The following is a 21,343-nucleotide window of genomic DNA, read 5'->3' as shown; positions in this document are numbered from 1 at the left end:
GAGGGAGTACAGTAGTGGGGAATTGACTTGGAAACCACTTAACAAAGCAGAGACCCAGTAAATGTATATGGAGATTAAGTCTGAAATCTTGTTTTTTATTATGTTTAATTTATTTGTATGTTTGTATACTTACAATATCAGAAAAAGCACTCAATCATCCTTATATAGTCTGTCGGCTTTCTCTTACTAGATTATCAGCTAGTAGAGAGTGAAGTCTTATCCTGGCTCACTGTTTTGGAGATTTCTGTCCATGGTCAGTTGGTCTATTGCTTTGGGGCAGGTGGCAAGGCAGCACATCATGGCAGGAGCATATGGCAGAAAAACCTGCTCACCACATGGTAGCCAGGAGGCAAAAAAGAGACACAAAGAGGCCAGCATTCCAATATCCCCTCCAAGGCCTCCCTGTGACCTAACTTTCTCTTACTAGGCCCTACCTCTTTAAGGTTTTACCACCTCCCTATAGTGTCATGGCTGGGGACTAAGCCTTCGGCACATGGACCAATATCCAAACTATAACTAACTGAGTGTTTGTAACTCCATTTGCATTATTTGCTACTGTAAAATGGCTTAGCATTTACATTTGGAAAGAACATTTTCATTTCTTTGAAATTAAAATCTTAAATCATTTGTATTTAATGATAGGAATGATCAAAAGGGTCTAGGATTCAGACTAAAATATATCTTGCACAGTTGTATGGTAACTTTAAAGCCGTGACCTTACTATTTCCTTGGGAATTTGTATTCTACAATTGTGATTTCATGTAATAGGATACGGAGGAGATGCGCATTTCTAACAACTTTTCAAGAAGTAGATAGCATACATCCATTAACTCCAAGTAATCATATGTGAAATAAAACTCATTTTTTTCCAGATTCCTTTCTTTTTCCTAAATTGCACTTATGTATAATATCTGGCACTTATTAGCCCCTCAAACACACATGTATCTGTGTGCACTATATTTTAGCATTTCTATTTCATGGTAGAATAGTCAAAAATTCAGTCATGTTCCATAGACTCAATCCAGCTTTTCACAGGCAAGCAGAGAACTGAGGCAAATTATTCAAATGTTTTTCGAGTAACAAGCCAGATGATTTCAATTTCAACTAATTACTTCAACTCCACTTTAGTTGGGTAGTCTAAATTTTTGTTTCAAATGCACAGCATTTACCTTCTTGAAAAGTTGCCTTTTTGACTGATTTTTAATCTTGAGTTCCTATTTCACTTCCCATTTACCTTTACAGCTAGAGACTTTAATACTGTTTCCACAGTTACAAACCTCAGTTAATCATGGCCCTGGGAATTAAGTTCTCAAGTGTATACACAACCCCCTTGACTCTCAGATCCCAGCATAGACTGTTGGCTACCAATCCTGTCCCTGGGGATCTAGGACATTGTCTGCCTACTCACCCTGCCTGACAAACACTGGTGGTAAGCCAGAAGTGGCAGTCCTCGATGTTTTAGGAAATCCATTTGATGAACCTTCTTTGCTCTCGCAGAGGAAAAGGAATAGACAGTCTCTTATAGCTTCCACAGGCTGGCAGAGTAGAAAGCAACTACTCCAGGCAAGGATGCCTCTGATTCTCAGAGCCACCAACTGACTGACTAACCTGGGTTTCCCAGGTAGATAATAAATCATGCTTAAAACCATAATACTGTTTTTCCTCATCATTGCATTTCCAAATCCTACTGGTCCTTAAGTTTTAGCTCAAGTTTTGCTTTCTGCATTAAATTATGATATCATATGTTGGAAACATTTTAGGCTGTACAAAAGTGCAAAGAATAATAGGGCAACCACTTGTGTACCATAGATGATTTTTATTTAATAAAAAATATTACTCTCTGAAAGAAAAGGATCACATATTATCGAGATAGAAGTCACCTTGCCCAAGTCCAGTAGAAACTGCTGGGGGGACGTGAATCCAGAACAGAAGGTCCCTTTCAACTTGTGGATAGATTCTTCTAGCCCTCCTTTGGGCTCACCTAGACATTGTCACTACCTTTACCCACAATAAGCTCCATACCCCACTCCACAGTTGAAACCAAGATACTTCCATCACACCTACCTGACTTCCTACCAAGGGATGCACATGAACCTCCAATGTGTATTAACTCAGAGCTTGAAGGAAAATATGCAAAATTTTCAAAGTTCTTAGACAATTCTCTGTCTATATGTTAACAGTGCCTTTTCTCAGATTTCTAACTTTCTTCTTGTTTGGTGTTAATCATGTCCCCTCAAAACTCAGATGTTTGGGGCTGGGGTTGTGGCTCAGTGGCACAGTGCTTGCCTAACATGTATGAGGCACTGGGTTCAATTCTCAGCACCATATAGAGAAATAAACACAAAATAAAGTTATTAAAAAATTCATATGTTGGATTTCTAACTCCCCAATACCTGAAGATGGGACCTCATTTGGAAATAGTATTGTTGCAGGTGTAACTAGTTTAAATGAAGTCTTACTGGAGTAGGTTGGGTTCCTAATTCAGTATGACCAGGAGCCTTATAAAAAGGGAAAGTATGAGCACAGACAACCACAGAAGGAAGATAGCATGCAGATACACAGGGAGAAGATTCCATGTGATGACAGTGGCAGAGATTGGAGTGGTGCATCTTCAAGTCACACAATACCAAGAACCGCTGGTCGATAACAGAAGCTGAAGACCCAAGGGAAGGTTCCCCATTACAGGTTTAAAAGGGAACATGATCCAACAATACCTTGATTCAGATTTCTTGCCTTTAGAACTGAGACAATAAATTTCTGTTGTTTTACTTGAAATATCATAAAAATAAATATAGTTTTTAAATGTTACTTCCAGTGTTGACATAGCTTTTCAAACTACCACCAAAATAATTCTCCTTTTCCCTTCCCTAATAGCCAATCGTTGCCTCTTGGGCTGTTAGGAATGGTTTTTTGATGATTCTGCCCTTTTTTCTAGGTCTCAATTTTTTGCAAGGAGTTCAGTTCCAGCTCCCTACCATGACCAAGCCCCAGGGTCCCTGCCCCTATGCAAGCATTAACAGATCCTCAGGAGGATGCAGTCTGGGTAGTTAGCAGAGCCTTCCATCTTGACCAGAACCATTCTATTTTGCCTTCCCAAAGTACCTGAGGCTCCTGTAGCATTAAGCATTTGGTCCAGTCTCCAGTAACTTGTTTTGTACCAACTTTATGTAGAGAAGGTGTATTATTTCCTTGAACAAGACTACAAGTTCTCAAAGCAGTATCATTTTCCTTTTATAGCAACTTGGGCGAAGGCTCAGTTTAAGAGTTTCTACTCTATAGTAGGTTGCACTTATAAAACAGTTCTTTATCAGAGAAGCGTGTACTTAGAAGTTTGCCCCATTTTGTAGAAGATGTGATATTGCAGCATCCAACAGCTATTGATAACCTACTATGGTCAAATCAGTGGATTAAGCATTGTAAGGACATAAGAAATGCATAGAGATTTGGTTTGCCTACCTGGCAAGTATCTATCACAAATTAAGGTGCATTCTTGAAAATACACAGTGAACCATATCATGGTAATAATACTCATAGTACTCATGACATAAATTAAGGCGATTTTAAATAATATCACAATTTGATTTGTATTTTAGGAAATTTTTAACATTTAGACATTTTTCCAAAGCAAACCTGAAAATTGTTTGCTCAAACATTGAATATGAGTTATTTACCTGGGGCCAAATCATCAGTACCCTGAGCTTTCTAAGAGTTTGAAAATCATTATTGTGCTTCATTTGTTTGCCTTGCACCAGCAGCAGATCACTATATACAGAAACTGCCAACTCAGGCTTTATAGAACTTACACAGCATCTTTGTCTCTGTGACTGAACACAGATTAAATATGCCTTTCAGCTTGGATAGCTGAAATATACTTGGCTGCAGATTCCATTTGGACTTGAACAGAAACAAAATAAATCCAAGACATGTTGCCATGAAATTCTTTATGAGTTGTCCATTTATTTGTGTTTTTTAAATAATTAGACAAATTGCATTATTACATAATTAAAATTCACAAAAAATGTCCATACAGCTTTCTTTCCACAAAAATTCAATAAAGCACCCAGAGTGTGAACTTATCAGTCACAGAAATTGCTGTGGTCAGTCATCAGTCACAAACCAACTGTCAATGTCAGGAACTGAACCAAAAATTTACTAAAATTTGAAATTTTTTCTCTCTTTTCCAGACACTGCAAATGGATGTAAACAAGCTAAATATAACCCTGCTTCGGATATTCCGACAAGGAGTGGCTGCAGCTTTAGGGCTTTTACCCCAGCAAGTGCACATCAACCGTCTCATTGTAAGATACCTACTCCCACATTCTCAAAATGCAAGCTGTTTCTTATGTCATGGAAACACTTTTGCTATAGTTCTAATAACTCATGAACCAAATCCTGCACACTACCTATTTTTATAAACAAAGTTTCATTGACTTTGAGTGGAGCAAGTCACCTCCACTCATTGACTGTGGTTGCTTTCATACGTACAGCATCAGATTAGAATAATTGCAATTTAGTGTTTAGCCCATGAAGCCTAAATTATTTACTATCTGGTCCTTTTCAGGAAAAGTTTGTAAACCCTGTCATAGTAGATGTGAATAAAGGGCCCTCAAAACTTGCCTTGCTAACTTAACACTACTCCTCAAATATTCCTCATTAGAGTAGAACCTTCTGTATCAAGGCAGTATCAATTAAAACCCCCTTTTAGTATATCAATAGAATGATGGACAAAGAATGCAGAAGCAGAGGACTTTGAATAAAGACCTAATCTCTGCAGACAGCAGCCCAAATGGAATGCAAGAATTGATAGTCCAGAAAAGTCAAGAGAAAATTTGGATGGGCATCTGAAGTGGGGATAGGTAAACCCAAGAAATTTATTGCAGAGACCCCACTTTAGACCTAATTGTCAATCACCCATATCCATTTTTTTGTACCCTTCCTTAGTGTTTGGGAACCTGGATGTCATCCAGTATCATCCAGTTAAATGTTCCCATCTAAACTTGGAGGTGCAAAGGAAAAAAGGGGAGGGGGATATTCAGATCAGATGATATTGTTCTTCATAAAATCTAATCACCTAAGGTTCACAGGAAAAGGAACCTTGGAATTTTTGTATTGTTTTTCATTTCCACTGCATTAGGAATCTAAGCAAGGACTATAAACATTCTCCCTGCCTTTAATTGCCATGTTCCTACTTGAGCTCAGCCTTCCACTGTCTCCACGTCTGCATTCCCAGCTATGGATAGAATCTGCTTTTCATTTTGGTTTAGATTTATGTTTCTTCTCGTTTTTCAGCATGTTGGAGGGCAAGTTGTTTCATTCCCTAGAAAAGGTTTTATTCTGTGTGCTAATGATTTTCTGAGACTAAATAAGCTTTTTAAAAAAGTAAAAAGTTTTGTCTCAGTTTCAGAGAAGAGGACAAACAACATTTTATAATTGCCTTTAAGAATAAAGTAGGTTATTATGTCCAGGGCTTATCTTGCTCAAATGAGAAAATTTAGATAGTACAAAAATCTTATCTAGATCTAGATTTTTTACATACACACACACAGAGAGACATACACGTGCACATAAGTATCTAAGATATACTTTTATGCATATAGACTTAATGAACATAATAGCTGTTTGCAGGGATGAGAGAGGGGTTTGCCACACCTGGAAAAGGATCTACATATCCTTGGAGAATGTTAGTAGCATTGTTAAAAGTAGTTATTGTAGTGGGCAGAGTTACAATACCTAAGGCAGCAGAGCAGGATGATGAAGAGCATGTGCTTTGGAGACAGACAGGCAGAACCACACTCCATTGCTAGCATGGCTGCCCCAGACATAACCATGGGCAAACCACTCATGTTTGTGAAATGGAGATAACCATAATTCCCATCTCCTGGGACTGTTCTAATGAAATAACAGATTTAAAGTACACAAGAGCATGCCAGGCATAAAACAAATGTTCGATCCTTCCATTGTTGTTATTAGGTCATAAACTATATAATAAATTATCATAAGCACATTTCACATCAGTATAAATACTGATTGTCATTGTCTGTTGCTCTTACAAACAGAAGCTTTTTCTGGATTGCTCGGAGTACATCAATACTTCATTTTATAGATGGGTGAACTTCTGATAAATTGCATTAAAGAACATTTTCTAGCATAAGAGAACTCTGTCAAAAAGAAAAGACTAACAATAATTTCCTTTTATAATTGCATTGTATAAGTTGTAAAAGAGAATACTTTCACGTCAATGATATTTTTTGTCTGGTGTTTGTTTTTTTGTGTGTATGTGGCATATGAGCCATTTATGGTAGGAAATCTGTCTCCATTTATGTTAACAAAGTACTATTAATAGGAAAAGTAGCATACACTGCAAAACATATGCATTTCTACCACAGAGTAGACTTTAAAAATGTGACATGTCTGAGGTGGACAGAGTCAGGGAAGGGACTTCATTTAGCATTATTCGCCTTGGCTAGTCCAGCCTGAACCTTCATAAAGTCACAAGGAAGGCATAGAGAATAGTGGTGTCCACTCTGGTGCTATTACATCAGGTTCTATTTAATTCATTTGATTTTAAAACAATTCTTTAAATGTAACTACTCAAGAACATCTGAACAACATAGTCCAAAAATAAAAATATGGAATGGAAAATAAACCAACATCCAATGAAATTCAAAATTCTAAATCTTGGAGAACCAGCTAACTGAAAGGAGATCATTTAAAGAATTTAGATGTCGGACTGGTAAAATTAACTCCATCAGAGAATAACAAACCAATGTGAACTGCAAGATGACTTTATGGATTCCAGGGTTCTGATTTTCTACAATGTTTCTAAAATAAAATATTATACAACATTGCTTAAAATGTCTATAACACATACAAATCATCTGCTTTTACTAGGAAAAGAAGAACAGTGTTGAACTATTTGTGTCTCCCATAAACCGAAAAGCAGGAATTTCTGACGCTCTGCCCTCTAAAGAAGTGTTACGTTCACTCAACATCAATGTTTTACATCAAAGCTTATCCCAATTTGGAATCACAGAAGTCTCCCCTGAGGTATGGCATTGCATGGAATATTTCATTTAAAAATTTGTACACTAAGCATGATATGGTAATCCAGTCCCACAAGAGATGAAAGCTGTTTATGGTGTGTTACTTGACTTAAAAAAACATTTCCCTAAGGGTCAGAATTCTCTGCTCTTCAAACTGCTTAGGTTTGTTCCTTAAGGAAATTCATTTTCATATTAAAGTTCCACTTTTGATACATTCTTCAGAAATCTTTTCGGCCTTGTAACTTATTTCAACTTATCCAGTAAATTTAATCTAGAAGGAAGACCAGTTACATTTTGAAACTGAGGTCAAAACAAACAAACAAACAAAAAAACCACAATCTTTATCTTTCCTCGTCAATAGATATACCTGTCCTCACAGCCTTCATTGTGAAAAATGATCACTTTGGAATTAGGTTGAATTTTTTTTTCCTTTGCTGAGAAAATCAGTCCTAAATTCTGTCAATATTTTCTCCATTGTATTTTCCAAATTTAACACTTTACAAAACTTTCCCCTACCACCTCCTCTGTCTTGCTCCTGAGTGTATTGAGTCCCCTCTCTGCTTCTTGTCTTCCATCTCACTCTCAAAAACCGGAATGATCGACATCCTAAACATATGGAATTTGATCCACAAAATCATGGAACTTGACCTTGAAGGAGAACATGAACATTTTGCTGATACAGAAAAGTAAGATCCACAGAAACTGACTCCCCTGAGATGACAGAACAAAGGATAAAGCAACACTTAAGATCTCGATATCTTGATTTCTAGTCTATTCCTACGTGAGGTGTGGTGGCACACACCTGTTAATCCCAGGGACTTGGGAAACTAAGGCAGGAAGATTGCAAGTCCAAAGCCAGCCTCAGAAACTTAGCAAAGGCCTAAGCAACTTAGTAAGACCCTGTTCCAAAGTAAGAAATAAGAAAAGCTGTGAATGTAGCTCAGTGGATAAGTACCCCTGGGTTCAATCTCTGGTACCAAAAACAGAAAAGAAAAAAAAAAGTCTATTTCTCTTCCCAGTAAATCACACTGCTTCTCATCCAGAAAATATCACAGGTATGATATAAAAAGCTTTGGTACAAGACAGCTTGAATCCCAAAGCTGACACTTAAGATGGGTGTGACCTTGGGCAGGTCATTTAACCTTTGCATAGAGTCAGCCTGAGTCTCAGTTTCTTCAGAATCAAAACAGGTAAGAGTCCTTATCTTATAAACTTGAAATACAGATTAAAATTTTCAGATATACGAGGAAATCCTCACATAGAATAGGTACTAAACAAAATAATTTGACTAAAGAATAGATTGGCAGAGTGGGAACATGCAGCCCTCCCTTGGTATCCTTGGAGGAATGATTCCAGGTTCCCCCAGGATAGTAAAATCTATGGATGCTCAAATTTCTTAAATAAAATGGTATTGTATTTGCGTACAACCTATGCATATTCTCCCATATACTTTAAATCATTTCTAGATTACTTATAAAACCTAGTATAATAGAAGTACTATACAAATAGTTGTTATACTATATTGTTTAGGGAACAATGACAATAAAAGGTTGTACAGGTTAAGTACAGGTGCAGTTTTTTCCCCTAATATTTTCCATTCATGGCTGACTGGACCAGCAGATGAAGAAACTACAAACAGAAAGGTCAACTGTATGTCATCATAGAATGGTGACTGTAACAACACTCCCCGCTGATCTTCCTGCTTTAGTCTTGTCCCCCTTCTCTGTCCCTCTTCTCCCAAAACACATGTGGGGACTTTATGCTTGTTTTGTTTTGCTTTTTTCCCCTGGAGTGATCTTTGTTAATGTAAATGTGGCTTGCTGTCCTAATTTTATGATTCTTCTTTGGCTTCCAAAGTACCTCAGAAAGAAGTCTAGATTTCTTAGTACAGTATGTGGTCCTCCAGGTACCAGACTCCATCAGTGTTGAGCACCCTTTTCTAGTTTAGTTTCAGCAGATCTAAGCATAGAGACATCAGGAGCCCCACATACTCTCCTCCCTCCATGCTGTTTGGTACATGGCTTCTTCTGTGCACCTTTCTTTCTGCAAGATCTGTCTCTTGGACAGCAAAGCCTTCCCTTGTGCCTTTGTAGACCTGGGCACCTCTTGCCTTATGCTCCCCTTGAACTTGGAACAGAAACCCCTTGACCTTCAAGTCTGTCTCTCTGGGGTGGGTTCCCTGAGAGCACATGACATGTCCTTATAACTGTGTCTTCAGAGTCTGCACTTAGGGCCTGGCATTCAAAGGGCACACAGTGAAAACCTGAATCAACAAAGAGCCACATGATGAGCTAGGTTGTATCCAAAGGCAGAAAAGCAGATGAATAGACAAACAAGCAAATAAATAAATAATGTGATTCTTTCTCTCAATGACTTTATGCTCTTGAGGAGCAAGTAAAGTACAGAGAAGCAGAATACAGCACTATGCCCATGCCAAAGGAACTTTGAAGAGGACTCCCCTTTGTGCTTCCCAGAGGCCAGAGAAGAGGGTCAACAGAAGACTACTCCGCCAGACCCCTCCCAGCCCCACCTGCCTCTGAATCTGAAGTGACCTACTCTGCACAACAAACCAATCCTATTCTCACGGTTTAGGCCCTTCACAGCCTGACTAGCACAGCTCTTGCCTAGGATAACTCCTCTAAATTTAAAAAATGCCATTGAATGAATTTATTCTGCTTCATGTAAACTTTTAGAGAATAATATAAACCCCCTCCCTGTTTCTTTATTGTAAATTTAAAGGCCATTCTGAAGGCTTTAGAAATGTAGCAATCTATTAAGTCACCCAGATTTGCTCACCTGGGGGAAATAACTATATAAAAGCAAATACTTAGGGTCCTCTAACATTCCCCAGCTCAGAGCTGATGAGGAGATTACTTTCACCATCTATCAGAGCTATTAGTCCACTCTAGGTCACAAGGCCTATTCAGAACTTGAGGAATGAAAGCATATTTGGCCAGTCATCCCCCTTTGACCTGAAGCCTGAGACAAAGCACTCAGCCCTGAGCATGTGCAAAGGGAAGTCATTCTCAGAACCACAGAGAGAGCTTTGAATATTGCCAACACATTTGTGGGTAGTTGTTTAAAGTTAGCTAGTGGTATTCTCTGAGTTTTCCTACCTCTGTATCCATCTTCTTTTGGTTAATGAGTTATAACAGCTTATGTTTCAACCTATTGTTTCACATTTTAATCCTCAAAATGCAGTTGGCTGTGGTAACATATTCATTAACAAAATAAAAAGAACTTTGATCTTTTGACTTTTCACCTTTTACGTTGATAACAGAATATCACGAACAATGTCTCAAAGCATCTATTTCCTAAATTTACATCAATAACTTTCATGAAAGATATTTTTGTTGTTGCTGCTGTTTCTTTATATGCTTTTTTAAAAACTTAGAAATGACACTTGGGAAACAAAATTACTAAATAGAGAATTACTTTTGTTTGTTCACCTGTTTTTGTTTCCAGTCTAAACTTCTTAAGAAAAAAGACATTATTTCTTTTACATATTTTTATGTGACACCTAGAACATTGTAGACTTCTAAGTATTATTTTATTGTAAGATGTCCATAAAGATAAAACTAGGCCTTCGCTTGCCTAGTAAGTCAAATTCTGGGGAAATGGAATTAAATTCATTATTTAATCTCTGTTTACAAGTGTTTTTAGAAAATGAATGTCTATTGAAATGATAAGCTTTGCATTAATATTGAAATCATTTAGGAATTTTGTTGTTATTCAACTGCAAATTACTCCAGTTTCACAGGCCTTATATTTCAAAGGAGAAACTTACCTACTTTAAATAATAGGCCAATATGCTGCCTGATACATTCGTGGGATATTTACAAAGAGAAAAAAATATATAACATGCACATATAAACCATAATTCATGAGTTGGTTGATTTTCCTTCAAACTTGGAGCATTAGCCAGCAGTTGAATCAAAAGAATTATGAGCCAAGCAATACCCTGCACAGGAGATATACAATCAATGTTGACATGTATTGATCATTCAGATCAAGTGTTCACCTTGCACCTAATGCAGTGGAAGTTTGGCATGTATCCAACAAAGCCATATTGTCAGATACATCTCATTCATTTGCCTAAGTTGGCCAAATTAAACAGATAACTTATAACGTTTTCATTTCATTCTTATTCTGCGTGCTTCATCTCTCCCAGAGAGATAGATCCTAAAGTCTCTCTATCCATCTGTATAGCTGTATCATCTTTTCTAGCATTTAGGATCAGAATTGGAAAGGAAAGGAAGTGGAAAAGTAAAAGGAAAGAAAATAAAGAGGAGGGAGAGGGGGAACATCACAAACTTTTAACCCATATATTAAATGATTAAACAGATAGTAGCCATTAGGGAAACTATTCAAATTTTAAATAATGAAACTCATCAGCTTCTTCCCTGCTACCAAGTTAAAGGGCAAAGCAATGTAGCTATGAAATAAAACATAAAGATGATACAGTGGCATCAGTTTGACCTGCTGTGGAGTCTGTGAATTACTGAACCCTCAACTGCCTGATAAAATATGAAAGAATCAGGTTGACCCAATGCAAAGGTTAGACTGGAGATTTCTGTGAGTTATAATCTTTTGATTTGTGGGATCTTAACTACAAACTTTTCCATTTATTACCCTGTCCTTATCAAGTTTTTCAGATCTCTGTACAAATATAGTAGTGCTCAGCAGGAGTAGCATGACTCAGAAGGAAATCTATTTACCAAGAAAATGCAGTGACTAAGTTCTAGTTCAAAACATGTGTCCTTCGAACTGGAGGTGGGGGATGGGAGGGTAGAGGAGAATTCTTCCATCATCATAGCTTCAGTTAAAAAGGAAAACAAATGAGCTTTGTCTTTTTTTTTCTCTTTTTTTGTACTGAGAATTGAACCCAGGGGCACTTCAACCGCTGAGCCACATTCCCAGTCCTTTTTTGTATTTTATTTAGAGACAGGGTCTCACTGAGTTACTTAGAGCCTTGTTAAATTGCTGAGGCTGGCTTTGAACTTGAGATTCTCCTGCCTCAGACTCGAGCAGTTGGAATTACAGGCGTGCTCCACTGAGCCCTGCACAAGATTTGTCTTGAGCAGAAAGGAACACATTGATATTTTAGAAGTTGTAGAACTATAGCAGAAAAAAAATAAATAAAATAAACCAAGCCAGGTTAGGAACACATCATCTTTTTCCACCCACCTAACCACCACTTTTATCCAAATTTCAAATGAATTTAAGCTCAGATTCTTATACTTAAATTTGACAATTTATGCTGCCTATTTGAAGGCTTAACTAGTTTGCTTTTATAGCAAACAACGGATGCTATTTAGTTGCTTGCAAAAAAATTCATTTCCATATTTATACTTGATTCCTACAAGAGTTTTCTTTTCTGCTACTTTTCAGCTATGTTTATAGAGACACTGGGAAAAAAAAATGATCTGGCTGATGTCAGAGGTAATAGAAAAGAAAATCATCACTTGAACCTAAGATTTTCTTTCCAGCAGGATACTCAGTTACTAATCACGCCATCATCCAAGTATTTTCAGATTCTCCACTAATTTATCATCTACATACTTTTAAAATATGTGTCTAAATTATTTCTTATATCTATGTATCTCTCTGAAAAGTAAAAAAGATATCACAGTGAGCACATCACTATCTTACATGCAAAGAAAATGAAAACTTTACTACTTCAAGCAATGCATATGTCTCTCTCCAAATAATTTTTGTAATAACAGTCAAGCTCAAATATCTTTTCTATTCTGCCTTGCTCATCTTTCCACCAAAATTTGAGTTCCAAGATAAAAAGTCTCATAAAGTATTTTTTCAAGGCAAATATTTTGCCTAGTTTACAAATATTTGATGTATTTCTCTAGGTGTAATGAACAATTGGAAATTATTTCAAAGTTCAGGCACCTAGAAGACAAGTTTCACTCAAGGCTTTCTTAGCCATTGCAGACAATATCCAAGGATGACAACCGCCCTGACTAAGGGAATAAAAAAGCAGCTTTCAATGAGATTGAATTTAGATGAGTGGAATCATTTGAGATAACTTAGACTTTGTTTTTCCTCATCTCAAACCAGTTGGTTTCAAGTTGAGGTTTCTTTAGCTATCAATCTATAATGTCACTATTTTATAAAACAATTTCATTATAGAGGATATTATGTCAGTGTGCTATCTTCTTTAAAGAATGGGAAACTTCAAATACAAGACATTCACATTTTATTTCTGTTGCTTCTCTACTTTTCCACCCCCACAGGATGGAGCAAAAGCAATAAAAATAAACCTATTTATTTTACCTTTTATTACCAAATAACTCTGAACTTTCTGTCTTCCCTGTTGCTTTAAATAAATTATAATGTCCTAACAATTTATATAGTTGGGATGGTGCTTCGACAAAGTAAACACCACTTGGGGGAGTGGGGGACTGATGTGATAAGGGGTGGGGACAGTGATCCTGATATTGCTGCTGTATTTATGAATGCATCAGGAGCTTTTGTTCGCACCTGTCTGGCTTTTGTTTAAAAGTAAAAGCAATATTCCTGCGCTGCACGTAAGCCGGGGTAAACCAGGAGTTGATGTGTGGGAGGGACTCAGAGTAAGGAAAGCTTCAGAAACAAGTTTCCTTAGCACGAAACGGAACTCTCTTACCTAAGAATCAGGTAGCTCCTAGAGAGACAGTGAGGGACTTTTCCAAAGGCGAGGTCCTGCTATGCCCCGCGGGGCATGCCTGCTCCTGTTCCAGAGACTGCACAATCTTTTAATGTATCAGGGTGGCTGTCTGTCGTCTAGATCAGTTTGAGAAGCAGCGCAGGCAGCGGGGGGTGTAGGTGTGTTCCACTACACTGAATGGAATAAAGCTAAAAATATTTTAGTGTCTAATAAGAACGCCACAGTTTCCTCAAGCTCTCATTTAACATTGGACTTTCTGTTTTGCTTTTAAAGAAAAATGTTTTACAAGGGCAGCATGAAGCGGACAAAATCTGGAGCAAAGAAGGATTTTATGCTGTTGTCATTTTTCTCAGCATCTTTATTATTATAGTAACGTGTTTGATGGTAAGTTGGCTTCTTTGTATATTTTATCCTATGCTGAGTTCACTGTTTAATATTATTGGATGCATTGCCATTCAAATGAATGTTGAAAGGCTGGGAAAAGAAGCAAGACTGTAATCCTGTTAGTTAACGGGCATATTCTGTGACAGCAGAGTGATTGCTAAAAGCAAAGTCTGTGGAGGTGTGGATGCTGACCTGCTTAAGAACAGAGATGTAATTGCACTGAAGTTTTTAGTAACTTGATCAACTCTGAGAATGAAGCTTTAGACGGTGATTTACTGAGGTCACTGAAATCCTCAAAGTCATTAAAGTCTCATGGGCATACTTTGGACTTACTTTATTCTTCCTTTTATATCATCTTTATGGAACTCAGGAAAAATTTAAAAGAAGAAATGTGTCTTTGGGGCAAGCTTAACTCCCCAAGGCAGAGTTATTTCCTTACTTTTAAAGACTCTTGAAAGCATTCTATGATATACCAGCATGCAAAAGAGGCGATTATAGCCTCACAGGCTAAATCACCTCTACCAACTAATATTTTAGGTGAATATATAAGTGTAAAAGTATATACTCAATAGTTCCGTAAGTTTCAATGTGTATACTTTAACATCATATTTCTAATTTTTTACACTAGAATCCAAATAAACCTAACCCACTAAATTACACAGTGCTGTTTGATATTGAAAGAGTTAAGAGTTATCTTTCAAGTAGAAAATTATTCTTTTATTTCTTTGAAAATTTTGTGACATGGCATAATATTTGAAGTTTATAGATGGGTTTTAATATCTTTTTCCCCATGTGCTGTTTTTTTAATTTTGCACATTTTTCAAAAATTCTTCTTTTATACTTCTTAAATGGCCCCAAATAAGCATTATTCTACTTATTCTATTCACAATCAGCAGCATTACCCAGTGTTTTTGTGGATTTTGCTCATTTGTGCTCCCCGTGCTGGGAAGGGGTTTATGGTAGAAAAATTGGAGCTCAGTCCAGATAGACAGAGGCTGAGTAGATCTAAGTTTGAGGAATATTAAGACCTTGAATAGGGTAAAGATGGACCTGTTTCCTAGAACTCAAAACCTGGAAGCAACCTGGTGGCACATGGCTATCATCCCAGCTCTTAGGGAGACTGAGGCAGAAGGATCACAAGTTCCCAAGTTCAAGGCCAGCTTCAACAATTTAGCAAGCCTCGTCTTAAAATAGGGTAGGAGAGATATGACCCTGTGTTCAATTCCCAGTACAAAAAAACAGGAAGCAAAAACATCCTAATTAATTCAAAGGTGTTTTCTATAGATCATGAATTAAGAAAGAAGATTTCTAAAAGTTGTGGCCCAATAAACAAAAGAATAATCTAAGAGTAGAATTAAAATAGATCTTTATATCTTAAATGGTGAAGATTAAGGAAAAAGAATTTTCATGAAAGAAAGGGGAAGTTTGTATGGAAATTGTAGCAGAGACCTCCAAGCATGTCTTACTATTTAAAAGGGTGTGGTTCCTTGTTAAGATTAATTGCATTTTAAAATATGTGATTCTTCTTTCCTCAACATAGAAAATCTCAAATGCTGTTATCTATCTTGTCAGTCACAATTAGGCTGTTGTTCAGCTTTACAGGTGAAAAAGGAGAGGAGGGGCAGGGGATGAAGCTTAGTGGTAGAGCACTTGCCTGGCAGGTGCAAGACCAAGAAGGAAAATAAGAAGGAAGGAAGGTAGGTAGGAAAGAAGGAAGGAAGGAAGGAAGGAGAGGAATGGAGAATAGAAAGGGGTAGAAAGTGGTAAAAATTGAGACTGTCAAAGGGAAATAAATGGTTAAGATTCAGAAGAGCAAAGGCAAGGATAGGAGGAAGTTAAGAAGCAGATTTATGTGCATCCTGTGAGTACTGAACAGCAGAGAGAGGCACTGCCAAATTTGCTATTAATATAAGATACATTCCAGATCTAGCAGTCATAACTTGGGATTGCCCATGTTCCCAACATGACCAGTTACATCCCTGCATTGGTTTTATGTGGCCAAAGGACCTACCACAGCCACACCCTCAACCACCTAGGACCAAGGGCAACTCTTTTCCAGATATTTGCAAGTCACCAGTGGAAAAGTCAGAAATTTAGGTAAGTGTGCCTCAACATTATTAGAACAAATCAAAAAAGGAATGTTTTAAAAGTTTGGGTGATTTCTATCTATTGGGTTAGTCAGTAGATCCATTCATTCATTCCATCGACCCATTCTGCCAGAGGATCCACAGTGGACCTATTGTTGGCCCTGCGAGCAAAGAGGAGAACAAGACAATAAGGAACCTGTTCTCCAAAGCCTTTGGCTCTAGAAACACAGACAATAATTAATTGTTTTCAAATAATTAAATAATGAACACACCATATGACACCAACTACATAACATTCTGGGAAAGGCAAAGATCAGTGGTTGCCAAAGGTTGGGGAGACAGGAGATGGTTAGGTGGAAAACAGCAGGTTTTAGAACAGTGAAAATCTAAATGACACTCTTCTGTATTGTATAATGGTGAATGAATGCATTACATCATGGATTCATCAAAACTTGTAGAAAGCACAGCACAAACAGTGAGCCCTAATCTACACCGTGGACTTCAATTAATAATGTCAATAGAGTTCATCAATTGGGATGAATGTACCACACAAATTCAAGACACCAGTGACAGAGAAAACTGTCTGGAGAGGACAAAGAGTGAGGAGTACATGAGATGATGTACTTTGTGCTTAATTTTTCTAAAAAGATAAAAACTGATCTAAAACATAAAGTCTGCTCAGTCTTTTTTAAAGATCAAATTGTGCTAACTTCCATGGAGGAGATAATGTAATAGTGAATGATAGAACAGAACAACCTGAGACATTGAAGATGTGAAAATGTGGGGAAAGAACCTCCTAGGCAGAGGCAGGGGGTGGGATGGTGCTGAGACTAAGTAGGCATAGACTGTCAGGCCTCGAGGGAAGGATGGAAGTGTTTCCAGCAGAGCCTTGAGGTGGGTGCCTAAAAGACCTTGTCCTCTGCCAGTGCAGTGGGGTTGAAGCAGAGGGCTGAGAGAAGCGCAGAAGCTGGAGTGTCCTTCTGGCAGCCACTTCAATAGCCTGAAGAGAAAGATGAGGGTGTCCCAGAGTAGGGGTCAGCGATGGAGATGGAGAGAAGTGGAGCACTGAGACCTACATGAAGGTACACTGACAGGACCGCAGAGTCCTGATTCTCAGGGAGAGGGAACACTTAAGGCTGATGCCTCAGATTTTGGCGTGGCTCTTCGGCTATTGGTGCTCCCACATGCAGGAGAGGAACACATTGAGGGGTGGGGAATAAAAAGAGAGAAACGTCTTTTATTTGTATGCGGACAGTTTGCGAACAAAAGAAAAAGAGAATGATGGATTTAAAATGTTTTCTTCATTTTAATATGGAATTTTAATATGGAAGGTCCCATTTCAAATTCAACAGAGGAACCAGCAGTACATAGAGTGGGATTGATACTCAGAGAATGAATACTACTTGATAGGTTGAAGATGTCTCTACGTTCATTCATATGTGCAGTTTTCCACAGACGACTCAACAGTTCCACATTTAGGGACAGGTGGAATGTGCTTTTCTGAAATAAGCTCATCTTTATAAGTGTGCAAATGTTAAAGTCAGCTTTTTTACTTGAATCTTTCAGTAAGAGTTACACTTGGTGTGTATGTGTGTGTGTGTGTGTGTGTGTGTGTGTGTATACATATAAATATATATATATATATATATATATTTTTTTTTTTACACTGGGGATTGAAACTAGGGCCTCACACATACTAGGCAAGTGCTCTGCCACTGAGCCATATCCTCAGCCCTACTTCTTATGATTTTTATACTGAAGTACAGTATTATACTTCTGTGATCCTCAAACATAAACTCAAATTCTGTTTCCCATACATTTGTTGATTCCATGGCCAAGAAAAAAAATATAACTCAAAAATTTCCTTCTGGCATTAATTACATTCATGAAAGATCAAATGCTGCTATTTGCATCCAGTCTTCCTGCATATTACAGAAATAAAATGCATGTGACTTTATGATGAAATTATATAGGTAAATTGTTGTAATGAAAGGTTGCATGTGCTATATAACAATAACATAAGACTTGGCAAAATTTTTGAAATGTGGCATATTGTTTACTTTCCTTAAAATACAAAAAAAAATGTATGTTGCCAGGCATAAAATTAGACAGGGATGACATTTTCAAATGTGTGACTTATTTAGCACCTCTCAAATGTGAATGCAGAGTGGGTGGAGCAACAAATAGACAAATACAATTTTCCAAGAAAAAATGTGTGGGCAAGTTCCAATCCATTCAGGCTGCTTTAGATGGAGGAAAGTTATTACTGAGAAGAATTAGTTTTTCAACTTGAACAAATAATAGAAAGAACACCATTTATCATCTAAATTAGACCTTCAAATGTACTTGGGAGTCTATTAAAAAGTGCAAAAGTATTTATGAAATAAATATTAAATAGGAAGAGGTATATAGACCAGATGGCTGGAAAGCACTTTTAAAAATCATATAAAGACAGCTGATTGGATCAGAAAAGTATTGGCATGTTAGAGCCACAGAAGAACCAACCATATGTGATAGAAAGGGTTTCTCTAGTCATGATCTGGTAGATGAGGTGGGAAATTCTACATCAGGTGTAACCTGAGCATTACACCAAAAAACTGGTGTCAAAGGTGGACGTAAATAACCACTTTTCTAATCTGTTGTGTGTAAGTCCCAGGGATTAAAGGAGATGGAACTAGATCTCAGTTGGAATGATGACTTTTGGACCCATTTCCAAAGTAGGCATATATCTCAATTTAGTTTTCAATTTTCTTTTATTAAGAAGACTACAATCCTTTTACTTATGATAGCAATAGTAATAGCAACAATGATAATAACCAGCTTCTTCCATGTATTGCACATTTACTGGTCCTAAATTTGTTGCATGATACTAAACAATTTAATTTAGCTTCCTAGTCTTACTGATGAGAAAACCAAAATTCAGAAAAGATAAGTGACTTGACCAAACAGACAAATGAATGAAAACAGTGGATATATATGTGAGTGGCAGGGGTAGAGGGTGAGATTGGAACTCACACCCAAGTCTATCTGAATCAAAAGTCCTAGCTCTTTACCACGGTGCCATGTGATTCCATGGAGGAGTCAAATTGTGGTTTCTTTTAGTCCTGCACTCTGTAGATACCTATTTCTAGCTACAAGTGGACCCAGGAACAGATGAGAATGCCTGCATTTATTCAGAGTCATTCCACCCAGGCAGAATAGATAACTGTGTGCCACATCACATCTATACACAGGCACACCTCTGTGTGTGTACTTAGTACATTGTACGGGACATAATTTTCACACATCTGTCTTCAGGAAGCATGTGGGTTCCTAGAGGACAGAGTCCTGTGCTACCTATGTGTCCACAATGTCTGTCTCTGAAATGTATTAATTCGTATGGTAATTGATGCATGTCTTTTAAATTAAGAGAAATGAATGTATAAACTCCTTCATAACCAACTATAAAATACAGTAAAGAACAAATGCCACACAATATCAGTTGGTGACATCGTTTTAAAATTAGAATATGTTTTAATCCAAACAGAATGTTTTGTATTACTTATTTCTGGAATTTTTTAAAAAGAAAATTATAAGCTGCAAAAGAACTTCAAAGGATTCTTTTAGCTTCCTCCCATTTCTGTGTTCTTCAGGTTCTCATTATTGCCATTATTTTTTCCTTCGCTATAGTTTTTTACAGCTCCTCTCATTCAATATCATTCAATAATTATTTCTCTTTCTTTTTCTTTTTTCTGGTAACAGGGATTGAAACCAGGGGTGATTAAACACTGAGCCACATCCTCAGCCCTTTTTATGTATTTTATTTTGAGACATTCTCACTAAGTTACTTAGGGCCTGGCTAAATCACTGAGGCTGGCTTTGAACTCACAAGCCTCCTGCCTCAGCCTCCAGAGCCGCTGGGATTACAGGTGTACACCCCACACCCAGCTCTTTCCTTTTTCAATGGACCAAATAATTTTACTGCACCCCAGATTTCAAACACAGCTCTAAAAGATGAAAGACAAACCTTAATTTGTCATTGCTCTGATAAGCCTTCAGGTTGAGTTTTAAAACAAAGTGTAAATTCACATAGAAAAATTATGTGTATGGTATATTCCAGACCTCAATCTCTGCAGAGAAAAATCTCTGACTCACTTTTCCAGAGGCTTTGGGAAAGAGATTAGGAAGAAGGATGTGGGAATTTGGAAGGAACAATAGACTAAAATGGTCACATACCTGGAAATCAGAAAACATGGATTCCAGACCTTATTTCCAATCTTCCATGAATCATTCAACCAGCCTGGACTTAAATGTGTATGTAATGGAGAGGTTATACCATAAAATTTTTAGGTTGTCTTACACCAGGGTCTCTCAACAGCATCACTACTGACATTTTGGGCTGACTATTCTATTGGTGGATATGTGGGTGGGGTCTTTCCCTGGCATCGTAGGGTGTTTAGCTGCATCATCAGCCTATAACCAGGGGATGCCAGTAGCACCCCTTGGATTCTGCCTCCCCCCACAAATATGACCACCAAAAATGTCTCCAAACGTTGCCAAATATCCCCTAAAGACACAAATCTCTGGCAGTTGTGAACCATTGCCTCAGTACTCAGTTCTATGACAAAACAGCCCTATTGTCAAGTACTAACCTCTTCAACTTTTTCCACTTTTTTTCAGACAGCCCAATCCTTGGAGTATTGTAAACTATGTCTTAAACACATTATACATTCTCCAGGTTCTGCTTTTTTCTAATTAAAAATGTAAAAATAAGATTATACACATACTGCAGAAACAGGCTGAAAGTTGACCTCTGACCAGAGATGAAATAGATTACTGATTGTAAAATATGTGACAAAGGTTCCTCATCAAACACATAAGCTCATGAGTAGCCAAGAAGGACTTTAGACCTTGTTTTACACTAACATGATCGTAAAAGTGACCTGTCAGGAACAACTAAGGTCAATTGGTTTTTGACCAAACAACTGAGGAACAACTGGTTTCTCACTTTCATCACTGAAATATGTTTCTCCAATATCCAAGTATAAGCAAGCAAGCAAATGCCTGATAAACACATTTCATTTATACATAGGGCCTCAGAACAGACAATATATGTATATTACACATATGCAATATTTGTATATTTAGTAGAAGATACATTATCTTCTAAATGCATTTTTGTAAAGATA

At 37.4% G+C, this 21,343-nt stretch overlaps 1 protein-coding gene across 2 annotated transcripts in view; it reads left to right on the top strand.

The window, feature by feature from the left end:
• Positions 1-21,343, top strand: part of PTPRR (protein tyrosine phosphatase receptor type R) — a 246,176-nt gene that overhangs the window by 130,959 nt on the left and 93,874 nt on the right. For both annotated transcript variants that reach the window (XM_079141329.1, XM_079141330.1), the window contains 3 exons: positions 4,185-4,298; positions 6,892-7,047; positions 13,978-14,088. In XM_079141329.1, coding sequence (XP_078997455.1) covers positions 4,185-4,298; positions 6,892-7,047; positions 13,978-14,088 — 381 coding nt within the window. The remainder of the gene's footprint in view (positions 1-4,184; positions 4,299-6,891; positions 7,048-13,977; positions 14,089-21,343) is intronic.

Source organism: Sciurus vulgaris (genome assembly GCF_902686455.1).
Source record: "Sciurus vulgaris genome assembly, chromosome: 5".
Classification (NCBI taxonomy): Eukaryota; Metazoa; Chordata; class Mammalia; order Rodentia; family Sciuridae; genus Sciurus; species Sciurus vulgaris.
This window is presented reverse-complemented; position numbering and strand designations above follow the sequence as displayed.